Below are 26,194 nucleotides of genomic sequence, written 5' to 3'. Positions count from 1 at the left end.
ATCGCACAAAAGTAAACATACCAGTGCGTTAGGGGACATCTCCTATTACCCTCTGTCACAATTTCGCCGCTCCTCACTGCATTAAAAGTGGTTAAAAACAGTTTTAAAAAGTTTGTTTATAAACAAACAAAATGGCCACCAAAACAGGAAGTAGGTTGATGTACAGTATGTCCACACATAGAAAATACATCCATACACAAGCAGGCTGTATACACCCTTCCTTTTGAATCTCAAGAAATCATTTGTGTGTTTCTTTCCCCCTGCAGCTATCTTCCACTGAAGTGTCAAGGCTGTTTCTTCCTGCAGAGTGCAGACAGCTCTGCCTGTATGTAATTCTTCAGTATGTGAAAGCCCAGCCAGCTCAGAGGAGGATTTATCCAGCTTGTAAAAGATAAGAGAGAAGAGAGAAGCTGCACTAATCTAAATAACACACAGCAGTGTGCAGAGAGAGGCTTGGAGGGGGAGATGCATCACAGAACCACAACACTGAAGAACTTGGCAGCCTTCCAGACACAGGCTGACAAGTCTGACAAGAGAGAGACAAGTTGATTTATTACAGAGATGGTGATAGTAGAACATGCTGCAGTTAGCCAGAACACATTAGAATAGCTTTTGGAACTTGTAGGATGATAAAAAACAGGATGCAATTTTTGTTACGGAGTCTCTTTAAGGAAAGAACAGTGACAGTAGAAACAGGATCAGTGGGATGTTAAATATCATATATTCTTGGTTCTTGAATTGTATACAAACAACAGGAAAAATATGGCCCTATGACGAGCACTACTGTAGTACGGTACAATTGAAAAGCAATGAAATAGACACAAACAAAATACATACAATACCGGTAGAAGCCTCCAGTACAATAAATAAACTAGCATGAAATCTCACAAGGGCAGGGATCTCTCACCTTTTGTGTCTTGGAATTTGTTATACAGTTTATTCATCATGTTACTTTTGTCACTGTCGTTACTAATTCTGTATGTTGTACCAGTTCTGTATTTTTGTATATTGATGTATATTATTGCATGTATTATTATGTACCCCTTGTCTGTTTCTTACTTTGTACACACCACGGAATTTGTTGGTAGTGAAGGAAGGCCCAGCACTGTCTTCAAGAATACGTATACATAGCTTTAAAGGGGTTCTTTAACCTGTAAAAAAAAAAAAAAAATTTAACTTACCTGGGGCTTCTACCAGCACCCTGCAGATGTCCTGTCCTGCGCCATCACTTAAGGATTCTCATGTCCGCCGCGGCGAGTCACTTTCCATTTTTTCGTCTAACTAGACGAACGCCACTGTGCCTGCGCGACCATGGCTGCGCGGGTGCTCGCTTTTCCAGGAGCTTCCTGCTCAGGAAGCAGTACGAGAAAACTTCATACTGTGGGGACTGGTAGAAGCCTTAGGAAAGTGAAACTTTTTTCTTACAAAAGCTTAAAGAACCCCTTTAATGAACAGTTATCAGAACATCATCACATCAATTGTACAGAAAGGCTTGTCATGATGGTAAAGAAAGCAACGTTTCGAGAGGCAGATCCTCTCTTTTTCAAGTCTGACAAGCCTAATACACACTTTCCACAAGTTTCTGCTATTCATACCCCTGGCTCAACTCAAGAGCCAATCGCAAAGGACCTAGGAGCAGCTGCGCGACCAATGAGGCTACAACCAGTGGCGTAGCTAAGAAGCTGTGGGCCCCGCTGAAAGTTTTACATTGGGGCTCCCCAAGCATTCTATACAGAACGATTGATATGGCTCACCAAAACCTGCCAATGGCAACTACAGTGTCAGAGGTGCAAGAAGGGGATGGGGAACAGTTTGTTAATGATTACTACTATTCAAAGCATCTATAAAAGTGATAATTATCAGCCCAGGACCAATAAAGAGCTAATACTGCAGTTTAGGAAGGACCCCTTGGGGCCCCTCTGGCTCAAGGGCCCTGATGCAGTCGCATCCTCTGCACCCCCTATTGCTACTCCACTGGCTACAACCCCCTCTGTCAGCAGTGAAGGTCACACCCCCAAGGGCATAGACCTGATGGGGAACATCACTGATGTATAGAAACAGAGCGAACAGACGCCCCATGTATGGGGGCTTTGTTATTAACAGTAAAGTCTGCACAAAGAGGTAGGGTAGAATACAATATTTATAGCTTGAGACCAGGGCTAGATTTCTGGGAAGGCCACAAAGGCCATAGTCTTGGGTGTTAAAAAGCAGAAGTACGCAGCACTTGGAGAGATTAGTAATCACATGTCAAAGTAAATCATCTCTCCTGCTTTGCTCTGTTCTGCCTGAATTCCAGGGATCTGTGCATCTGTCTCACTTCCAGGTGTGTGTAATGACAGTCAGCATCTGCTGTCACCTGATGATCCTGTCCTCTGTATGATAAGTGAGGACATGCAAGCTGCTTTGAGAAGTGCCATGGCTTTACAGTAGTATAACTCTTCGGTTCGGTTTCTTCATGCACACATTTACATTCACGGACAGGTATTATCAGCTCTGCTAAGCTTCCTCTCTCCCTCACTGCAATCAGATAGTTTATTACTGGTCAGCCACTGTGAAAGATATGAGATCTGTTAAATGTATGGTTTGTTGTTTTTTTTCCTAGGGAAGGACAGCAGCATTTTGTGTGCTACAGTTCAACTCTTTTCTGACTCATTTTAGAGCATTCTTCTGTGGTTAGCCATCAGTGAAAGCAGGTTGTTTTGAAACAGGATGACAACTGTATTACATTTATTTATAGTTGCAAAACAAACTATGCATCTCCTTCTGATGCTGAATGTGTATATATAGCGGTGTGCTCTAATATATACTCTGCGTGCTGTAATGTACAGTATACTGATACACTGATACAAAATACAAAGTCTGAAGAAAGCTCATTAACCCATTCAGGTTCCGTGGTTTTCACGAGAGAAATGTTCACCTCCCATTCATTAGCCTATAACTTTATCACTACTTATCACAATGAACTGATCTATATCTTGTTTTTTCCGCCACCAATTAGGCTTTCTTTGGGGGGTACATTTTGCTAAGAGCCACTTTACTGTAAACGCATTTTAACAGGAAGAATAAGAAAAAAATGGAAAAATTCATTATTTCTCAGTTTTCAGCCATTATAGTTTTAAAATAATACATGCCTCCATAATTAAAACTCACGTATTGTATATGCCCATATGTCCCGGTTATTACACCGTTAAAATTATGTCCCTATCACAATGTATGGCGACAATATTTTATTTGGAAATAAAGGTGCATTTTTTCCATTTTGCATCTATCACTATTAACAAGTTTAAAATAAAAAAAATATAGAAATATTTCATCTTTACATTGATATTTAAAAAGTTTAGACCCTTAGGTAAATATTTACATGTTTTTTTTTTTTATTGTAATGGTTTTTTTTATTTATAGTAAACATTTTATTTGGGTAGTTTTGGGAGGGTGGGGGTAAACAATAGATTTATAATGTAAATGTGTGTTGATTTTAATTTATTTTCATTTTCAGGTGTAGTATTACTTTTTGGCCACAAGATGGCGGCCATGAGTTTGTTTACATGACGTCACTCTAAGCGTAACACACGCTTAGAGTGGCGCATCAGGAAGGGAACGGCCAGAAAAGGCGCAGCTTCCGAGAGAAGCTGTCGCTTTTTCAGCGGGGGAGAGGAATCAGTGATCGGGCTTCATAGCCCGATATATTGATTCCCTGACTACCGAATCCGCGGCCGGGAGTGCGCGTGCACGCGCGCGATCAGCCGCGGGGGCGCGCGGCAGCGCACATGGTTTCTGGACGTAGTTTCTACGTCCAGAAACCAAAATAGGTTAACCAAAGGCTCACTGTTCTTCTTTTAAAGTGACAGTGAAGCAAAAAAAATAAAATAAATGATGATATAATGAATTTGTATGTGTAGTATGGATAATTAATAGAACATTAGTAGTAAAGAAAAAAATCTCATATTTTTATTTTCAGTTACCATATTTTTCGGACTATAAGACGCACTTTTTCTTCCCCAAAAGTGGGGGGAAAAGTCACTGCGTCTTATGGTCCGAATACAGGGAGTCCCCGACCCGCCGTTACGCCGCAATGTCGGGGACTCACTGTGCAGTCCACTCTCTGTCCTCCTGTGTCCTCTTCTTGGCCCCGCCCCCCGTAGTGTAATTAGCAGCCCCCGCTGTGTAGTTAACGTCAGCAGTGTATAACCCGATAATCCCCGCATCAGTACAATGACATTGCCCCCCCCCCCCCCCGCAGTGTAATTAGCGGTATCAATATAATCCTATTAGGTGCCGCTTTGTAGTTAGTGGGAGCCATGTATTACCTGATAGTCCCGCAGTGTATTCGCCGCATTAGCATATACCATTGTCTCCCGCTGGCGCTGTGTAATTAGCAGCCATCCGAACCTAGAAGTCCGCGCTGCTCAGGGACTTTTCCTATGCGTCATTCTCTCCCTCTGGTGCCGGCTTTTCATGTTGCGTATTACAGGCGGCCCTTTTACACTTAATCAGTGGCTCGCAGTTATAACTGAAAGAAAACTGATTTTCAAAGTAATGCCCATGTTTTCCTATGGCCCAATTCCCACTATACGCATTTTAACTGAAATCTTTTTCACAATGTACTGCTATGGAAAAACCGCGTACCAACGTGTACTAACGCACACCAACTGATTAAGTGTAAATGGGCCCTAACGCATACTAATGCACACTACGGGCTTGTCCACACTGCAAGAGCTTTTTAAGCGCTAGTCATTTGAAAAACTCTTGCTAATGCAATGCTATGGGGGATTTTTACAAAATCACATCGTTACAGTGTGAACACACACATAGGATAACATTAGCAAGAGCTTTTAAAATCACAAAAGAAAACTTAGAAAAGCTCTTGTAGTGTGAAGAAGCCCTAACCCATACCAACGCATTAAGTGTCAGGGTACGTTCCCACTTGTGCGTTGCGTTTTTGACGCGAAAATCGCGTCAACTAATCCGCATGCGGGTGCGAATTTGTTCGTGTTTCCATGCAGATTTTCACGCGGAATCGCTCACGGTTTGCGCTATGCGATATTAACCATGTCAATGCCGGCAAGCATTGACATGGGTTTTCACGCGGAATTGGATGCAGAAACACCGGGAAAACCGCAAGACTAACATGCTTGCGGTTTTCCTATTACATTACATTAGGGTCGATTCGCGTGCGGATGTGCGGCATGCGAACTCTGACGGCTCTGCCATGCAGATTTTTTCTGCAAAGCAGACCGCACAGAATTCCTGACAAGTGAAAACAGCCCCATCTACTTGTATTGGTTATGCGAATTTGCATGCGGACAACGCATGCAAATTTGTGTTAGTGGAAACGGGCCCTGACAGGGCCCAAAGCATAAGAAATACATCATTTTGCTGCAGTGTAGTAAATGCAAAGGCTCTTATTCAAGTAAGTAAACTTTGTTTTCTCCTAGGAGATCATTTTTCCTCTTCTTATTTTTAAATAACTGGTCAGCACTTTGCAACTGAAAAAGTACGAAAAGTAGGTGATATTGTCAGCATTTTCTTGCAAGTTGATTGGTAAAGGGAACCTGAAGCAAGAGGTATATTAAGGCTGCCATTATTATTTCCTTTTAAGCAATACCAGTTACCTGGCTATCCTGCTGATCCTCTGCCACTGCTACTTGTAGCTATCGACTCTGAACAAGCATGCAGCACGAGGTGTTTCTGACATTATTGTCAGATCAGAAAAGATTAGCTGCTTGCTTGTTTCTGGTGTGATTCAGACACTACTGCAGCCAAATAGACAAGCAGGGCTGCCAGGCAACTGGTATTGTTTAAAAGGAAATAAATATGGCAACCTCCATATACTTCAGGTTCCCTTTAAATGGCATTTTATTGATAAGGTGTGAACATATCACCTAGGAGAAACCTTAGAAGAAAAATGAATTAAATATCCACAGAGTTGAGGCTCTTAACCCCTTGAGAACCACAGTGATTAACCCCCCTAAAGACCAGGTCTTTTATTGTGAAAATGGCCGCTGCTGCTTTAAGGCAAGCTGCAGGGCCGCACAACACAGCACACGAGTGATTCCCCCCCCCCTTCTCCCCCCCACCAACAGAGTTCTGTGTTGGTGGGGTCTGATCGACACCCCCCCCCCCCAGTATAAACATTTATAGTCTCTTTTTTTTAAATAAATAAGTATTTTTTCTCCCTCCCTCCCCCAGCCAGCCTATCACAGCGATTGGCTGTGATAGGCTTCAGCCTATCACTGTCGATCGCTCTTTTGGGCCCCAGGGGGACAGCCGTGTCACACGGCTGTCGCCAGTACAGCGCTGCTGCTGATGATCGCAGCACTGTATATGCTAATTAGACGCCGATTACGCTGTTCAACAGTATCCCAAGCAGCGATTGCCGCTCAGAGACTGAAGGCGGGGCGGAGCTCCGCCCCTCAAGCAGGAGATACGCACGCACCCTGCGCGCAATCTCCTGCAGTAGCCGGCCCCAGGACCTGACGCCAATTGGCGTTAGGCGGTCCTGGGGCTGCCGCCGAGTTCACGCCCATTGGCGTGACGCGGTCGTCAGGTAGTTAAATTCAATCCATCGCAGGAGGTTTTAAAATTAAAGTAGTATTACAGTCTGGCCTAGCATTCAAAAAATGTGTTTCTCGGCTGTTTATTGCCCAGACAGTTACCGTATTCTATTTGCTTTTTTGTAAAAGTAATGTAATTTGTGTAAACATCACAATTCCGCTCAGCCTAGAATACAGCGCCCCTCTGTGAACTGCCATTGCAATGGATGCATTGTATTAGATCAGGACTCTTTTTGTCATCTCAGGCACGGCACTGGACTCAAAGTGGGGCAGAGGAATACACAGGGCTGCAGAGGTAGCACAAAGAGGCACAAGTGAACAAAAGGCACAAGGTAACAAAAGGAGGCACAGGGGACAGAAAAAGTCACAAATGGGGACAGAAGGAGGCAAAGGGGCACTGAAGGGGGCAGAAAGCAGGACAGAAGGAGGCACAAAGGGGAGCAGAAGGAAGAACAGGGAGATGGAACAAAGCACAGGGGGAAAGAAGGAGGCACAAAGGGGAACAGAGGAAGAAACAGTGGGACAGAGGAATGAACAGGAGCAGCAATAGCACAAAGGAACAGAAGGAGGCACAAGCTGAAAGAAGGAGGCACAGGGGCCAAGAGTCACAAAGGGGGAAGAGGGAAGCATGAAGGGACACACAGGAGGTCAAAGGTGGCATGGGGCACTGAAAGAGGCACAAGGGAACAGAAGCAGGTACAATAGAGAACAGAAGTAGACACGGGGACAGAGGGATGCACAGGGGGACAGAAGAAGGCACAGAGAGACAGAAGGAGGCACAGAGGGACACACTGGGGGGGGGGGCAGAGGTGGCATAGGGGGACTAAAGGAAACAAAGGGAGGCACAGAGAGACAGAAGGAGGCACAGAGGGACACACAGGGGGTGGGGGGGGGGTCAGAGGAGGCACAGGGGGACAGGGATGCACAGGGTGCAGTGGTAGAACAAAGGAACAGAAGGATGTACAAGGAGAAAGAAGTAGGCACGAGTTATAGAAGGAGGCACAGGGGCAAGAAGGAGTCACAAAGGGGGACAGAGGGAGGCACAGGGGATAGAGAAAAACACAGAGTGACACACAGGGGGCAGAGGTGGTACAATTTTGTTCCCCACAGAAGGAGGCACAAAGGGGGAGAGAGGGATGCAAGGGGGGGGGGGGGCACAGAGGGACACAGTGAAGGTTGCCTGCAACTCACACTATCCGGACATTATGATGTCCGCTCTCCAGGGTTTGGCGATACCTCTGCTCCTCAGGACACCTAACTTTCTGCTGCTGCAGGAGCAGGTGATCAAACACCCATTGGGGGGGGGGGGGGGGGCATGGGGGGGGGGTCTTCATTCAGGGGCAGGTTTTAATCCAGATCTAGAATGCTGCATCTTTAAGAGTTAGTACTGCCCAAGTGCATCGTTACCCACCTTACCCCTCCCGTCGAAAGCCACTGTGCCCCTTCACACTTGTTGGCCCTTGCCCTCCAGCTGACTCTCTCCATATTGGTTTACCCCAACACTTGCTAACCCTTTCTTTTTAGGTGACTCCCTCCACCCCAGCTGACCCTTCCCCCAAGCAAACTACCCCATCTGGCTAACCCCTCCTCCCAAGACGACCCTCTCCGCCCTGGCTGACTCCATCCTGGTTAACCCCTTCACAGGTAACTCCCTCCATCCAGATGTACCTTTCCCCGCAAGCTGACTCCTCAAATCTGGTTGACCCCTCCTCTCTAGCTGAATCTCTCTATCCTGGCTGATCTGACCTACCTAGCTGACCCTCCTTCCTGACAGACTCCTCCTTCCTTCATCTTTTCCACCCCTGCTGACCCCTTCTTCTGGCTGACTCCCTCCACCACAGCAGTCCCTCTTTCCCTGCCAGTAGTACACCCTAGTGAGCATTTGGAACAGTTAAAGTCTTGCCTAAGGACTCCTTACTGGTTAGATACTTGGTTCCAGACAGGACACAAACTTTGGTCTCCTAGGTCAAAGGTGGCACCCTTAAAGCAACAGGAGCAAGTCATACTATGCCAAGGAAAAAAAACACATTTATAAGTAGATAACTAACACATGTATTGTACTGTCCATGTTTTGATTTCAGTGAATTTTATATAGTAAATAAAGAGAAAACTGTTCCTGGCATCTTCCATTTTGGTTTCCTCTGACTGAAGCCATTTCCTCCCTTACTTTTTTTATCCTGGAATAAGCTCTAGTTAGCTTGCTTTGTAAATATGTGAGCACAGCAAGATCAGATTCCAGCCTCATGCCACACTGAACTGTTCTCAGCCAATCAGTGAGGAGCCAGAATGGGGGGTGGAGGGTGATGATAAGCTTCCTTTTCGTTGGCGATGTACCAAATAGAGCCAGGCTAAGATTATATTTATTACAGATAAGATTTATTACAGCAGAAACATTTATAATTAGATTGGAGTGCTTGCAATGCAGGGTAGGGTTCCAGGTTGCATAATGAACATAGAACAAGCTTGGCTCCCATCTTTTGGGTAAGCGGTGTAGGAGAGGGGCCAAAGAAGGTGGCAGCTAGGCCCTTTGACATCCACTGGGCCCCAAGCACCTGCCTAGGTTGCCTAGTGGATGATCCTGCTATGGTGTTGCCTGATTCTTGCAATCTTGCCTTGAAAGATATTGGCCACAATTAACTAAAATCATGCTGAGGATAATTAGGGTAAGTGACAACTTATCACCACACATCAATCAGTATTTTAAGAAGCTTACCTTATAAACATATAGTGTTATTAACATCTGATAAGCTTTCACAGTGAGTGTGTTGTCCATCACCTTTGTAGTTATTCTCATATACCTTAGTTACGAAGAAGCACACACTGGCAGGATGTAGCTCCTCCCCTCCTGCTGCCAGGATGATTACAGCTAGCCTCTGTAGGACGGCCAGGAAAGGAGAAAGGCTGTGGCTGTGTGTGTGGCTGGGTCTGTGCGTTCATATGGCTGTGTGTATACAGTGGGATGCGAACATTTGGGTAACCTTGTTAATTGTCATGATTTTCCTGTATAAATCGTTGGTGGTTATGATAAAAAATGACAGTTAAATATATCATATAGGAGACACACACAGGGATATTTGAGAAGTGAAATGAAGTTTATTGGATTTACAGAAAGTGCGCAATAATTGTTTAAATAAAATTAGGCAGGTGCATAAATTTGGGCATCACAAAAAATAAATGAAATCAATATTTAGTAGAGCCTCCTTTTGCAGAAATTACAGCCTCTAAATCCTTCCCGTAGGTTCCAATGGGAGTCTGGATTCTGGTTGAAGGTATTTTGGACCATTACTCTTTACAAAACAGTCATTTTATTGATTCCAAAACCTTTAGAAATAATTATTGGAACTCAAATTGGCTTGGTAAGCTCAGTGACCCCTGACCTACATACACAGGTGAATCCAATTATGAGAAAGAGTATTTAAGGGGGTCAATTGTAAGTTTCAATCTTCTTTTAATTTGCTCTGAAGTGTAGCAACATGGGGGTCTCAAAAACAACTCTCAAATAACCTGAAGACAAAGATTGTTCACCATCATGGTTTAGGGGAAGGATACAGAAAGCTGTCTCAGAGATTTCAGCTGTCTGTTTCCACAGTTAGGAACATATTGTGGAAATGGAAGACCACAGGCTCAGTTAAAGTTAAGGCTCGAAGCGGCAGACCAAGAAAACTCTCGGATAGACAGAAGGGACAAATGGTGAGAACAATCAGAGTCAACCCACAGACGAGTACCAAAGATCTACAACATTATCTTGCTGCAGATGGAGTCACTGTGCATCGTTCAACCATTTGGCGCACTTTACACAAGGAGATGCTGTATGCAAGAGTGATGCAGAGGAAGCCTTTTCTCCACCCACAGCACAAACAGAGCCGCTTAAGGTATGCTAAAGCACATTTGGACAAGCCAGCTTCATTTTGGAATAAGGTACTGTGGACTGATGAAACTAAAATTGAGTAATTTGGGCATAACAAGGGGCGTTATGCAAGGAGGAAAAAGAACACAGCATTCCAAGAATAACACCTGCTACCTACAGTAAAATATGGTGGTGGTTCCATTATGCTGTGGGGCTGTGAGGCCAGAGCAGGGACTGGGAATCTTGTCAAAGTTGAGGGACACATGGATTCCACTCAGTATCAGCAGATTCTGGAGACCAATGTCAAGGAATCAGTGACAAAGCTGAAGCTGCCCCAGGGCTGGATCTTTCAACAAGACAGCGACCCTAAACACTGCTCAAAATCCACTAAGCAGAGGAACAAGTACAATGTTTTGGAAGAACCATCTCAGTACCCAGACCTGACTATAATTGAAAATCTGTAGTGTCAGTTAAAGAGAGCTGTCCATGCTCGGAAGCCATCAAATCTGAATGAACTGTTTTGTAAAGAGTAATGGTCCAAAATACCTTCAACCAGAATCCAGACTCCCATTGGAACCTACAGAAAGGATTTAAGAGGCTGTAATTTCTGCAAAAGGAGGCTCTACTAAATATTGATTTCATTTATTTTTTTGTGGTGCCCAAATTTATGCACCTGCCTAATTTTGTTTAAACAATTATTGCGCACTTTCTGTAAATCCACACTTCATTTCACTTCTCAAATATCACTGTGTGTGTCTCCTATATGATATATTTAACTGACATTTTTTATCGTAACAACCAACGATTTATACAGGAAAATCACAACGATTAACAAAGTTGCCCAAACTTTCACATCCTACTGTATATGCTTGGTTTCTCTCTCTCCTTCCCGCCCTCTCTGTGTGCCTGCTTTGGATATTTCTCTCTACAGAGTCGTGTTTTGCATAAACTAGTGAAAAATAAAGCAGACAGCTCAGAGTGCTTCACTTCACATTGCAGTCTGTAGTAGCACTCCACTTAAAGGACTTACGAGGCGAAATTAGGAAAAAAATGTAGTGTGGATCGGGGGGGGGGGGGGGGGGATTGGCCCTAGAGCTGCGCAGCCGCACTCGCGGCTATGCGGACTGCGCAGCCGCGGCCAGAGCAAGCGGCCATTTTAGGAGAGGCAGAAGAGCCCGATCCAGGCTGTGAGGTCGGGAGCCGGCCCAGGGGTTAATGAGCGGGGAGACCCGGCGGATCGGCACAGAGGGCGTGGACGGCGTCCTCCCTGCCTTAAAAGATAAGGCAGGTGATTAACTTTTTTTCCTAATTTCGCCTCGTAAGTCCTTTAACAACAGCTCAGGCGAGGTGATAACTTCTCACACACTTTACAGTTATTAGCCCATATGCAATTAACTTTTTCTCCTGAGTTTTCTCCTAGGTGATATTTTTAAACTTGCCAATAAAATGCCTTTTAGGCCACCAGAGAGTAAGAAAATACTCAAAATAATTTTGCCAGCACTTTTTCACCTACTTTTCAGTAATTTTTCTGCTGTAAAGTGCTTGAAAGTTATTTTAAACAGAATATGAAATGTTATCTCCTAGGAGAAAATTCGGGAGAAAAAGTTAATTGCATATGGGCCACTATCAATTGTATTCCGCTCTGTGAATTAACATCCAGGCCCATATGCAATTAACTTTTTCTCCTAGGTTTTCTGCTAGGTGATAGGTTTATATGTTAGTAATAAATTGCCTTTTAAACTATCAACAAGCAAGAAAACACTGAAAATAATTTGGGTAGTACCTTGTCACCTACTTTTTGGTACTTGTTTAATTGCAAAGTGCTGAAAAGTTATTTTAAACAGAAGATGAAAAACTATCTCCTAGGACAGTGATGGGCTAACCTTGGCACTCCAGTTGTGCCAAAACTACAAATCCCATCATGCCACTGCCTCCCCGAGTTATGCTTAGAGCTGTCAGAGTATTACAATGCCTCATGGGACTCGTAGTTCCACCACAGCTGGAGTGCCAAGGTTAGCCATCACTGTCCTAGGAGAAAACTCAGGAGAAAAAGCCAATTGCATATGGGCCCCTTTCTTTAATTTTAGAATTCTGTCATTATTTTAAGGATTAAAACCTTAACTTTAGAAATCACTCCTTAACTTAAAGACAGAATCCTTAGGTTTGCCTGAGGTAAATTGCTTATTGAATACTAACTGCTTTATGACCATGGTGATAACTGCAAAAACAACACAGAATTGTTATTAAAGACAGGAGATTAGCTTAGTAAATTGTGGCCATTGTTGGTCTGTTTCATTTTTACAGACTGGAAAATCACATTCCCAACCAGCATATGTGGCTTTTTCTGCAACTCACCTGTGTTGGTTAGTAGCAACTACTTTAGTACACGTGTTGTAAACCAATTACATTTGGGTATTCCATAAACAGTAAAAAATAAATGTGCCATTCACACTGAGATTAGAATAATAAATGGGAACACAATTTAACTAAAAAAAAAAGTTTATTAACAATGTAAAATGTAGGGTATTGTACAGTCGGAGCTAAATTTGGCATGCCCTATCAGATTTATCACTATGTGCAGACACCATGCTTGGACATTCTAGAGTAACGATATATGATAAGTTGTCTTACGAGGTTATGAGGATATACCAGAAGGAAGGGATTTAATACACTACCTTCATATATATGTATAACATTTTTCAAAATTGTGAAAATCACACCGTTCGAATGAAAGGAAAATACTAATGATCATCATCGAGCTTACCATATATTTACAAGCCAGAGATTATCTGCTTTTTCAATCCTCTATTTAACAGCTGAGAAACTTGGCTGAGGTCTTTGACAAAATCCTGGTGCATTGTGGAAGACTAATCATGATTCAGACAAAATACAAATTAAAAGACAGTTATTGGCCTTGGACAACATTGACGATAGTAACTGCTGTCAACCATTCCCATACCGAACCTTCATGGCGATGCTTATGGAATGCTTTCCCTATAGCACAATACTAGGACATTAAAGCATTTTGCATATTTTAATGCTTGAGAACTTTAATTGTTTACAAAGTCTGTAGGAAACTTTCCAGCCAATCACTGACGTTCTCTTTTTTTTTTCAGAGCAGTTCATTGGTCAGTGATGTTGGCGTTCGTCTCGAGACCGTAGCAGACAATTTGAAACAAGGCAGTTTAGGCAACACTGAATACATAATGGATCAACCAATCTCAATACGATATAAGACGGCAAAGGTCAAATTATAACGTATCTGCAGAAAGGATGGCTTTTTCTTTCTTTTGTTTTTGTTTTTTTTAACTAGTGACGAGGCAACACAATCCAAAAAATCTTCGCTTTCTCCTTCTGACAAGTGGAAATGATGTTAAGTTGAGGAGGCTACTGTCATCTGCAATGAGACAGAAATATATGAATTAATCATGTAAAAAACATGTCGGAGACAAAAAAGCTAGGCATATACCCCAAGAAAAACACATTGTTATAGTATTTTAAAATATCCCAAATTTTTATTTATCATGACAACACTACAACCACGTGTTTTGACTGGCTAGAACTGCCATCTCCTACTTACATAATTGGTTTATGCCATTTGTTTTACTCAATAAGAGTCAGGAAGAGATTTTTTTTTATAAGGCACTGTAGGCATGTGCCTACAGGCGCCTTATGTGGGAGAGGCTTACTGGCCTCAAAAGCTTATAGTTTTATCCCTGCCTAATATCAATGACCTCAAGCACTTACACCCTAACTCTTTCTTATGTCACTAAGGATGATGAGACAGTGATTAGAGTGTAAGATTCTTAGGACAGTTAGTGGCAGGAATTAGAATTCAGAATTTTTTTAAAGGTGTGGCCTGTGTTCAGGGGTGGGGCTTAAGGTGCCATAACGCCTACAGGCCTCTGAGTTGTAAATCTATCCCTGACAAGAGTCAAAACATACGCTATTCCTCATTACTGATACATCTGCAAGTAAGAAATCAACCAAATACATTAATACTACTGTATCCTGACTAGCTTAGTGTTTCTCATTCAGTAACCAAAAATACTGCTGACAGTGAAAAAACCCCAGTGATCCCATCCTGGATAAATTCACTCACTGAAATAATAAAGGATAAGTGCATCTACACACAAGTAGACAAGGAATCCAGTGCCTGGTGAAACAGTGTCACAATACACTCCCAGTTATCCGGAACTCCACTAACCAGCAGCCTCAATCAACCAACACAAATCGCCAGCAGTACTAACAGTGGTAAAGGGGAAATTCTAACGCTGTTTGTGAGCTCTGTTGTGTTTAATGACTGGGTTAAACGGCTCCCCAAAGTTAATATATTTTCTATTACTTTATTTTAACCTCCTGGGCGATAATCCCGAGCTGAGCTTGGGGTATATCGTGCAGGAGGATTTCTCAGGCCCTGGTGGGCCGATTTGCATAATTTTTTTTTGTTACACGCAGCTAGCACTTTGCTAGCTGCGTGTAACTTCCGCTCGCCGCCGATCCGCCGCTACCCGCTGTGCCGCGCAGCCCCCCCGACCCCCTGCGCAGCCTGGCCAATCAGTGCCAGGCAGCGCTGACGGGTGGATCGGGGCTCCCTCTGACGTCACGACGTCCATGACACCGGGGAAGTCCAGCAGGAAATCCCGTTCTGAATGGGTTTCCTGCTTACTCTGATCGCCGAAGGCGATCGGAGTGGGTGGGGGGATGCCTCTTCGCAGCGACTATCATGTAGCGAGCCCAGGTCTCGCTACATGATTTAAAAAAATAATTTTTTTTTAAAAAAGTGCTGCGCCCCCTCCTGGGCGATGCAATTGTATTGCCCAGAGGGTTAAAGCGAGTGTGAAGTGAAATTAAAATAAAAAATCAGATACTTAACTAAGGAGAGGGAAGGCTCTTCCCGTTCCTCCTAATGTCCCAGCGTTCCAGCACTGGATTCCCATTAGCAGTTCCCGACCGATGGGTCGGAGACTGGTGGTCATTTCCGCCGGCACGGGAGGCTTCGGCAATCTTTGGAAGCCCGAGTGCTCCCGAAGTCGAGCCGTTCCATACAGCGCATGCGCGGGAATGCCTGCATATTAGATGGTACCGTTTCCAAGATTTAATATTTTTCCATGAAGATTTAATTTCCGACCTACTTGCAAAGACCATATTTAAGTGACACTGTCTGTCTGTCATTGAGCACATTTGTAGAGGTTCGGGGATTGTGGCAGGAAATAGTATGCCACCCACACATGTAGACCAGCAACTTGGGCAACTCATCTAAAGTCAAGTCACTCAGATATCCCTTTTGTGACACAAATATTCTGTTTATGACATAGACTGAAGCCTCTCACTGTTCTCCGATGTTAGATGTGCAGCTAATGGCTCTTCGTAAGGCTATTCTTATTGATTTTTATGTTGCTGTTATTATTAGTGAAACCACAATTCAGCCATTAGGAGCATCATGTGCTGTTGGAATAAGGTATAATGAATTCCCATGCAACAGGATTTCACTTCGCCTGCAGTTGGGGATGGTGAATTATCCTTGTGCTGAAATTATCTGATCATATCATTATGCTCTGGGTGCAATACCAAAACAACAACAACAAACCTTGGAGTCAGAGGTGGATGGGAGCTTTTAAAACTATTATGAATTCTTAGTAATAACAAATGATGTAAAGCTTTACTCGATACAAAGAACCCGTTCATGGAGCCTAGTGCAATAGCCCTAGCGAGTCTTGAGTGGTCATCAGTCACCTTTCTTCTGCTGGATGATCTATAGAAATATATCACGAATGCAGCTAGGAAGGGGAACAATGATGGTAACTAAATGACCTTCCAGAGAAAGCGTGCAAGGATCCGAAGCCTTTCTTCTTAGCCTGATTGTCATATTCAATGCTTATAGCACTACTTCAACTGCTTTTAAACCTGGACTGTGTTTTTCTTTTTAATTGTATGCTATTTTAGGGCAAATATTTATGACTCTCACTGGAGCATGTTAGACACTAGTCTGGATTTTACTATTGTAGTCATACACATGGGCATAGCAATAGGGGGTGCAGAGGATGCGACCGCATCGGGGCCCTTGGGCCAGAGGGGCCCCAAGGGGCTTTCCCTCAACTGCAGTATTAGCTTTCAATTGTGCTTATAATAATCACTTCTATAGATACTTTGAATAGTGGTAATCATGAACAAACTGCTCCCCATCCCCTTCTTGTACCTCTGACACTGTAGTTGCCATTGGCAGGTTTTGGTGCATCATATCAATTGTTATGTACAGAGTGCATGGGGGCCCCAAAGTAAAACTTTCATCGGGGCCCATAGCTCCTTAGCTACGCCACTGGTCATACACCACACCCACAGTAAGAACTTATCTCTAAATTTTACATGAGATGGGTAAAATAAAAAAATTATACATACCTGGGACTTCCTCCAGCACCCTTCAAGCTAACCGGTCCCTCATCGTCTTCCCAGGCCGCCTGGATCCTCCGCTAGACAGCCCATTAATTCCATCAGTCTGCACTCCCGCGGTTGGGAGCGTTCGGTTGCCTGCATAGTAATACTGGGCAGACACAGAACTCTCCCGGTCTATGGGAGCACGCTAAGAGCTGACTAGTGGAATAACTGGGAGGATTCAGGTGGCGCAGGAGGACGGGGAGGGACCAAGCAGCCTGAAGGGGGCTGGAGGAAGCCCCAGGTGTGTATCATTTTTTTTTTGATGCACTGGTCCTGGAGGTACTGCAATACCAAGTCGATGCGCGGAGTGGACAGAGCAAACTCTTCTTCCATCTTCCTGTTCCAAAAATCCATTTAATATATGGTCCCCAGATAGGGGATCTATCAGATATTAAACTGATAAGAACAGATACTTCACATGATCTTAGCCAAAAGGCCAATTTATTTTATTTTTATTTTGCACACTCTCAGGTTTCCTTTAACCACCCTGGCGTTCTATTTATTGCGGCCGTGCGGCCACGGGTGGCTTTTTCTTAAAAAAAAAATTGCTTTAACTTAAAGTAGCTAGCACTAGGCTAGCCACTTTTTCCCTCCAAGTCCCCCGGCACTGTACCCTCCCTCCGATCTCGCGATGGCCGAGACTTCCACCTTAGCTTCAGGTGTTGCTATGGCGATGATCGTGCATTATGTCCTGCCCAGTTCCGATCGCCTCCATAGCGACCCCTGGAGGCTATGTAGAGGCTGCGCCGGCGAGGGCTCCGGGGGGGGGGGGGGGGTATGTATAAAACAGCGGCGATCGGGGGATCAGAGCGGGCCGGTGGCGATCGGAGGGGTGATGTTGCTAGCCAAGTGCTAGCTACACCCCCTCTGAAAATTTGGTGAAAAAAGACCCTCCAGGGTCTGAGAAATCCACCGTGGCGGTAATGGATGAGCTGAGCTCGTCATTACCGCCAAGGTGGTTAAAGGATACCTGAAGTAAGAAAGAAATGAAGGCTGCCATATTTATTTCTTTTAAAACAAAAAGGTGGGCAGAGAAGGCTGGCTGTTATCACTGTCACAGCAAAGTAGCTCCTCAGCAAACCTTCCTGTTCCCTTACTGTTAAGCTCCATACACATGCTGAATTTATGTTGCACTTAATCGTAGACCCGATTGTTAGGGAAACATTATCGGGAATGAGTCCTGTATGACCTTTTGGGGGCCAGTTGTATATATATATGCCAGATCAGACTAAAGTCTCGTACACACGTGCAACTTTTCCGCACAACCAACCTAACGACATGACTGACCGCATGATCAAATGATTGCACGACTTGTATTTCCTGGGCACTAACCAACTGAACGTCCAACTCTCTTGCATACTGCGCACGCAAGTAGAACTACAAGTAGCTCAAATGACTTGTACACACCTGGCCAACTGCACAATATCAGCCCATCAGTCGTGTTAGTTGATCTGCCAGTTGGATCGGAAAAAACGTCTGTTGTCAGTCATTTGTCACATGTTCACACACCCAACTATCGTCCAACAGACCAAGTATGGACAATACTTTGGTGGAAAAGTTGCACTTGTGTATGAGCCTTTAAGAATGAGGGATTACTTAAGGCTCATTCACACTAGAGCGTTTTCAGCGTGATTTCCGCATCGCTGGAAAAACGCTAGCGGTTAGAAAAACACTAGTACAATGGAAGTGTATGGAATGGTTCTCATCTAAGCAATTTGCTGAATCGCAAACGCGTTGCTTGCAGCGTTTTTGAGCATTTCAGAACGATTAGCGTTTTAATGTTAAGAATAGGGGCGCTGGAAAATTGCTTGTAGGTGAAATTTGATGTTAATGGGGAAAGCTAAAAGCAATGTTTACATGCAAATGTAAGACTGATTGTACAATACACCCAAAGATTATTTACATGTAGTGTTTATTTTAAACCTGTTCTTTACTAAATCCAGGACAGCATGAATTTAAAACAATAAATACAAATCTATGAGTGACGGAGTCTGTGGACATGAACCACACTTTATTTTATTTTTTTTCTAAGAGCAGACCATTTAAAAAAAGAAGCCCAGGTTTGCTGAATCAGGTTCTCTAGTCTTCCCAAGTCTTAGTAAAGTGACCTCAATCAGTATTGAAGCCACAAGGGGCTTGATTCACAAAGCCGTGCAAACTGTTTAGCACAGGTGTGCTAAACAGTTAGCACGTGAAGTGCCATTCGTGGACTTTTGCGCGCGCAAAGTGCCGCGATTCACTTTTGCGCGCGCACTTTGCTGTGATTTCGCGCGAAAGTCCGCGATCGCGCGAATCGCGGCACTTTGCTCGCCCAAAAGTCCGCGAACGGCACTTCACGTGCTAACTGCTTAGCACACCCGTGCTAAACAGTTTGCACGGCTTTGTGAATCAAGCCCTAGATGTTCATAACAGCAAGAGAGCTAGCATATCCTATTTCTGTCACCAGTCCAGTTAAAGTGAACCTGAACCCAGTAAAATGATTTAAAATAAACACATGATGTACCTGCAAATGAATATTACATACTTACCTCGCCGTCAGTTCCTCTCACCATTTTCTTCTCTTCAAGTTCTGACAAGATTTTGTCAGAACTGAAATATATCAGTTGCTAAATACACAAGATTGATCCTTTCAGAAGTATATATTAAAACATAACTTTTATTCATTTATATAAAAATCACTATAAATGTTTACATTTTTCAGTACATAACAAGGTAGAATTTTAGGTATTTAAAGAGCACATGCACCTCTTGAAATAGATTTTTGTGACAGAGCTATTTTGCTATTTACTTTCTACATATAAAACAGTACCCCCACTGTTTTATATATAGGAAGTAAATAGCAAACTAGTCAAGGTATAGGGTTGTTGAGCTCTGTCACAAAAATCTATTTCAAGAGGTGCATGTGCTCTTTAAAGTACCTAAAATCCTTCCTTGTTATGTACTGAAGAATGAAAACATTTATAGCGATTTTTATATAAATTAATAAAAGTTAGGTTTTAATATATACTTCTGAAAGGATCAATCTTGTGCATTTTGTAGAAATCAGATTTGTGAATTATATATCAGTTGCTGCCAGTTATAACTGAAAGGACAACTGATGAGCACGGTAATGTCCATGTTTCCCTATGGCTCATGTGGGCGATATTACAGTTTAACAGTGTGCTGACCAGGAAGCTGTTATAGGGTAATGGCCATTTTCGAAATAGAGGGCAGAGTATTCCATTGATCACAGTGGACAAACAGGAGAGGAGAAAAAGATTGAGGAGTAGACTACATGGGAGGTAAGTATAATATGTGTATGCTTATTTTGACTTTTAAATGCTTTTAGATGTGTGCAAAAGATAAAAAAAACGAAAAAATAGACTGGACTTGAACAGGGGTAATCGATAGTAATGTGAAATAGTGTTCACATTCTCTAATCAATCATGGGCAAAACAATTAAAACAAAATGAATTATTTGCAGAAGACTGGGTGACAATAGTGTGCCTCTGCTGCTGTCAACAAACCAGTCGGAGTACTGTTACTAACAGCTGAAGTCTTCTACTTGGTTTGTGACTGGCATAAACGGGCAGGGAAGGGCAGAGCTCCAAATCAGAAGTTAAGCTCGCTTTTCATCATAATTCTGAGATCTGTAAAGCCTTTCTGAAATTACAGGAAAAAAATGTATAGTATTTTTTTTTGAAAAAAAAATCAGTCAATCTACTAGAACTAAAAACAGTTTTCTTTCAAAAACATTTTTATTTTCTTAATCAAGGAAGTCTGAAATATTATATGACCGTATTTCATATTTTTTTCTGTAGCTGGCAAATTCTGTAAATAAAAAAAATATTTGTTTTGTTTTACTACTGTAAAGTAATACACATAAAGCTCAAATTGATCTTATGCTGTTTAAAAAAGCAGAGACTCTTTCTATAGAAATAACAAGAAGTTTTGAATCAGGATGATACAATTTATTGGCTTAGAGGTAAATAAAAATTAAGCTTTCAGCTATTAAGTCTTCATTTGACTTCGTTCTTGCATATTAACTAGATGTTAAAACACACAACTTATATACACTGGATATTCGGAGGAGAAACATTCTTTTGCAAACATAAATACATGTCATTCAATGCTTTTACTTACAATTTCAGGAGGGTCTCGCAGGGATGCTAGCTAATTTATGACAAATAGATATGAACGCTTCTTTGGTAAAACATCACATACCACAAACTCTGGGTGATGAGGAGACATCGTAAACCCAGACCTCAAATGTAACTAGGCAGACAGAATACATACTGTACACTATTTTTTATAAGCTAAAAAGAATTGTGGCATTCAAAACCCTTCGTACCAGCCCAAGAAGTTAGAATCCTTGTTTAAACCTTCTACAGTTTTGAACCAATATACTGTATACATTTTGTGTCTGAAGTTGTAATTAAGGCATCTAATGACATTTATTTATGTTTGCAAAATGTTTCTCCTCTGAAGGTCCAGTGTATATAAGCTGCGTATTTTACATCTTGTTAACATACAGGAACAAAGTCTGAAAAAGGCTAATTAGCCGAAAGCTTACTTTTAATTTACCTCTAAGTTAGCTGATAAATGGTATCATCCGGATTCAAAACTGGCTAAAACGTTACAATACTCTACTGCTTCTATAGAAATGCAAAGCTTCCCGCCACTGCTATAGAGAATCTTGCAGTTGTATTCCAGTCCATGCATTAGCAGACATAAATGTGACCTTCACCTGGTACCCACTGTCCTTTACCTCCAATCTGACCCTGGTAAGCAGCAAGCACTTTATACTTCATTGAAGTCATGCTTATTTTCTCTAATGAATGGATTGAAATAAAAGAGCAAGATTTGAATGTCTACAGACAGCTTTGTATGTCTATTGACAGATTCTCTGTTGTGATACTCTGCCTGAATCTCTGCCCCAAAAGGAGCAAGAAAATCCGCACTGATTTAATTAACCTTTCTTCTAAATTTTCTCACTTGACTTGTTTTCACACCTCATCAATAAAATACATTTTCTGCCTCCACCAGCAAAAGAAAAAAAAAACATCTCAAAATAGGTTGTCTCAAATTTACTTAAAGGGAACCAGAGAGGATGCAATATACATACCTGGGCAGGGGCAAACGCAGGATTTTTAACCACTTGATGACCCACCCTTTACCCCCCCTTAAGGACCAGCGCTGTTTTGAGTGATCTGTGCTGGGTGGGCTGTGCAGCCCCCAGCACAGATCAGCGTGCACGCAGAGCGATCAGATCGCCCCCCTTTTTCCCCCCTATGGGGATGATGTGCAGGGGGGGTCTGATCTCTCCTGCCTGCCTGGGTGTTGCGGGGGGGGGCACCTCAAAGCCCCCCTCCGCGGCGAAATCCTCCCCCTCCCTCTCCTACCTGTCCCCCCAGTGATCCGGGCTGCACAGGACGCTATCCGTCCTGTGCAGCCAGTGACAGGACGTCCCCTGTCACATGGCGGCGATCCCCGGCCGCTGATTCGCCGGGGATCGCCGATCTGCCTTACGGCGCTGCTGCGCAGCAGCGCCGTACAATGTAAACAAAGCGGATTATTTCCGCTTGTGTTTACATTTAGCCTGCGAGCCGCCATCGGCGGCCCGCAGGCTATTCACGGAGCCCCCCGCCGTGATTTGACAGGAAGCAGCCGCTCGCGCGAGCGGCTGCTTCCTAATTAATCAGCCTGCAGCTGGCGACGCAGTACTGCGTCGCTGGTCCTGCAGCTGCCACTTTGCCGACGCGCGGTATAAGCGTGCGGTCGGTAAGTGGTTAAGGGGGGGATTCCTGAAAGGTCCAGAAGTACTTATGTCCCCGAGTGCTTCCGAATACAGGTGGCTCCATACTGCCCATGCACAAAAGTGCGCTGGCATATTACGGAGCTGCCTATCTTTAGAAGTACTCAAGGACACGAGTGTTTCTGAGGGCTTCTGGTAGCAGCAAATTTGAACGGGGGACAGCGCTGGAACAACTCCCCGAGAGAGAAACGGGAGATAGACTTAGTTTAGTAGGACAATTCAGTGGAATATGTCACATGTCACATAGCGCAATCGATACCTATATGATGCAGGGATATATGCATCTGAGGAAGATGGCGGCGCTATATAAATACTAAATAATAATAATTTTCCTCACCAGGATTGCACTTTTATTTAGCTTTCCTTTATGACAAGAAGACACAGCCAGCCAGCACTAGGGAAGAGGGAAACAAAGGTAAATGAGGGGGGGCTGGTGCACACCAAGAGGGCTTCTGAGCGTTTTTCAAATCAACATTGATTTGAAAAGCGCTTGGCTAATGTTACCCTATGTGGGTGTTCCCACAGCAGCGTTGTGATTTTTTCAAAATCGCAGGTATACTGCATGTAGCATTTTTTTTGAGTGATTCATTCAGAAATCGCTCTGAAAATCGCACTCACTAATTGCTAGCGATTGCTATTGTGATTTTGGCGTGCACTAGCCCAGAGAGAAGAGGAGTGGAGAGAAATTGAGAATAGCCTGAGATGGAGCATTATCTGTATTGCAGTCCCACATCACACAGAGGCTACTTGCCTGTAGTAGGACTCCTGTCCCTGCCAGTCTCTCACACAAGTCAGAAAGCAGCCCTCCTGGAGTCTAGGGACTGTCAAAAAATGTTCACCTTGTTTAACCACTTGCCGACCGCCTACTTCATATTGGCGGCGGCAAAGTGGCAGCCCCAGGACCACGTAACGCAGATTGGCGTCAGGTCCTGGGGCACTCTCTGGCCGGGGATCGCGCGCTGGGATGCGCGCGCATCCACCGGCAATAGGCTCCGCCCACCCGCGACGTCAACCCGCTGGCCAATCGGAAGCGCCGGCGGGTTGTTAACCCGACGATCCCCGGATAGGAAGCGTATAATACGCTTTGTAATGTTTACAAAGTGTATTATACAGGCTGCCTCCTGCCCTGGTGGTCCCAGTGTCCGAGGGACCACCAGGGCAGGCTGCAGCCACCCTAGTCTGCACCCAAACACACTGATCTGCCCCCCCCCTGCCCCCTGATCGCCCACAGTACCCCTCAGACCCCCCCCTGCCCACCCCCCAGACCACCATTTGCACACAATCACCCCCCTAATCACCCACCAATCACTCCCTGTCACTATCTGTCAACGCTATTTTTTTTTTTAGTCCCTAAACTGCCCCCTGCTCCCTCCTGATCACCCCCCCACCCCTCAGATTCTCCCCAGACCCCCCCAGACCCTCCCCCCCCTGTGTACTGTATGCATCTATCCCCCCTGATCACCTGTCAATCACCCGTCAATCACCCGTCAATCACCCCCTGTCACTGCCACCCATTAATCAGCACCTAACCTGCCCCTTGCGGGCAATCTGATCACCCACCCACACCAATAGATCGCCCGCAGATCCGACATCAGATCACCTCCCAAATCCATCGTTTACATCTATTCTCTCCTCTAAACACCCACTAATTACCCATCAATCACCCATCAATCACCCCCTATCACCACCTGTCACTGTTACCCATCAGATTAGACCCTTGCGGGCACCCAATCGCCCGCCCACACGCTCAGATTGCCCTCAAACCCCCCCTTATCGATTCGCCAGTGCATTATTTACATCCGTTCTTCCCTGTAATAACCCACTGATCACCTGTCAATCACCCCCTGTCACTGCCACCCATCAATCACCCCCTGTCACTGCCACCCATCAATCAGCCCCTAACCTGCCCCTTGCGGGCAATCTGATCACCCACCCACACCAATAGATCGCCCGCAGATCCGACATCAGATCACCTCCCAAGCGCAGTGTTTACATCTATTCTCTCCTCTAAACACCCACTAATTACCCATCAATCACCCCCTATCACCACCTGTCACTGTTACCCATCAGATTAGACCCTAATCTGCCCCTTGCGGGCACCCAATCACCCACCCACACGCTCAGATTGCCCTCAGACCCCCCCCCTTATCAATTCGCCAGTGCAATATTTACATCTGTTATTCCCTGTAATAACCCACTGATCACCTGTCAATCACCCATCAATCACCCGCTGTCACTGCCACCCATCAATCACCCCCTGTCACTGCCACCCATCAATCAGCCCCTAACCTGCCCCTTGCGGGCAATCTGATCACCCACCCACACCAATAGATCGCCCGCAGATCCGACATCAGATCACCTCCCAAGTGCAGTGTTTACATCTCTTCTCTCCTCTAAACACCCACTAATTACCCATCAATCACCCCCTATCACCACCTGTCACTGTTACCCATCAGATTAGACCCTAATCTGCCCCTTGCGGGCACCCAATCACCTTCCCACACCTCAGAACGCCCTCAGACCCCAGCCCTGATCACCTCGCTAGTGCATTGCTTGCATCTATTTACCCCCTCTAATCACACCTTGAGACACCCATAAATCACCTCCTGTCACCCCCTAGCACACCTACCCATCAGATCAGGCCCTAATTTGCCCCGTGTGGGCTCCTGATCACTCGGCCAAACCCTCAGATCCCCCTCAGACCCCCTTCCGATCACCTCCCCAGTGCATTGATTGCATCTATTTTCCCCTCTAACCGCCCCCTGAGACACCCATCAATCACCTCCTGTCACCCCCCTAGCACTCCTATCCATCAGATCAGGCCCAATACATCCTGTCATCTAAGAGGCCACCCTGCTTATGACCGTTTCCACAAAATTTGCCCCCTCATAGACCACCTGTCTTCAAAATTTGCAGATGCTTATACCCCTGAACAGTCATTTTGAGAAATTTGGTTTCCAGACTACTCACAGTTTTGGGCCCGTAAAATGCCAGGGCAGTATAGGAACCCCACAAGTGACCCCATTTTAGAAAGAAGACACCCCAAGGTATTCTGTTAGGTGTATGATGAGTTCATAGAAGATTTTATTTTTTGTCAAAAGTTAGCGGAAATTGGATTTTTATTGTTTTTTTCACAAAGTGTCATTTTTCACTAACTTGTGACAAAAAATAAAATCTTCTATGAACTCACCATACCCCTAACGGAATACCTTGGGGTGTCGTCTTTCTAAAATGGGGTCACTTGTGGGGTTCCTATACTGCCCTGGCATTTTAGGGGCCCTAAACCGTGGGGAGTAGTCTAGAAAACAAATGCCTCAAAATGACCTGTGAATAGGACGTTGGGCCCCTTAGCGCACCTAGGCTGCAAAAAAGTGTCACACATGTAGTATCGCCATACTCAGGAGAAGTAGTATAATGTGTTTTGTGGTGTATTTTTACACATACCCATGCTGGGTGGGAGAAATCTCTCTGTAAATGGACAATTGTGTGTAAAAAAAAATCAAAAATGTGTCATTTACAGAGATATTTCTCCCACCCAGCATGGTTATATGTAAAAATACACCA

At 44.2% G+C, this 26,194-nt stretch overlaps 2 protein-coding genes and 1 non-coding gene across 6 annotated transcripts in view; all 3 read right to left on the bottom strand.

The window, feature by feature from the left end:
• SHISAL2B (shisa like 2B) overlaps nucleotides 1-9,347 on the bottom strand; it is a 124,452-nt gene extending 115,105 nt beyond the window's left edge. Inside the window, exon 1 of one of the 2 annotated variants that reach the window (XM_068271782.1) lies at nucleotides 9,268-9,347. The gene's annotated coding sequence lies outside the window, so the exon portion shown is untranslated. The remainder of the gene's footprint in view (nucleotides 1-9,267) is intronic. The other variant, XM_068271781.1, reaches the window with a different exon arrangement.
• A 3,558-nt stretch (nucleotides 9,348-12,905) lies between these two features.
• RGS7BP (regulator of G protein signaling 7 binding protein) overlaps nucleotides 12,906-26,194 on the bottom strand; it is a 153,747-nt gene continuing 140,458 nt past the window's right edge. For all 3 annotated transcript variants that reach the window (XM_068249729.1, XM_068249742.1, XM_068249737.1), the window contains exon 6: nucleotides 12,906-13,798. In XM_068249729.1, the coding sequence (XP_068105830.1) occupies nucleotides 13,707-13,798 (92 nt within the window). In that variant the 3' untranslated portion in view covers nucleotides 12,906-13,706. The remainder of the gene's footprint in view (nucleotides 13,799-26,194) is intronic.
• Nucleotides 17,094-17,281, bottom strand: LOC137533059 (U2 spliceosomal RNA). Its single transcript, XR_011024125.1, has one exon. It is a non-coding gene; the product is annotated as a U2 spliceosomal RNA (small nuclear RNA).

Source organism: Hyperolius riggenbachi, chromosome 1, assembly GCF_040937935.1.
Source record: "Hyperolius riggenbachi isolate aHypRig1 chromosome 1, aHypRig1.pri, whole genome shotgun sequence".
Lineage (NCBI taxonomy): Eukaryota > Metazoa > Chordata > Amphibia > Anura > Hyperoliidae > Hyperolius > Hyperolius riggenbachi.
The sequence above is the reverse complement of the archived record's forward strand: the minus strand, read 5'-3'. Positions and strand labels throughout refer to the sequence as shown.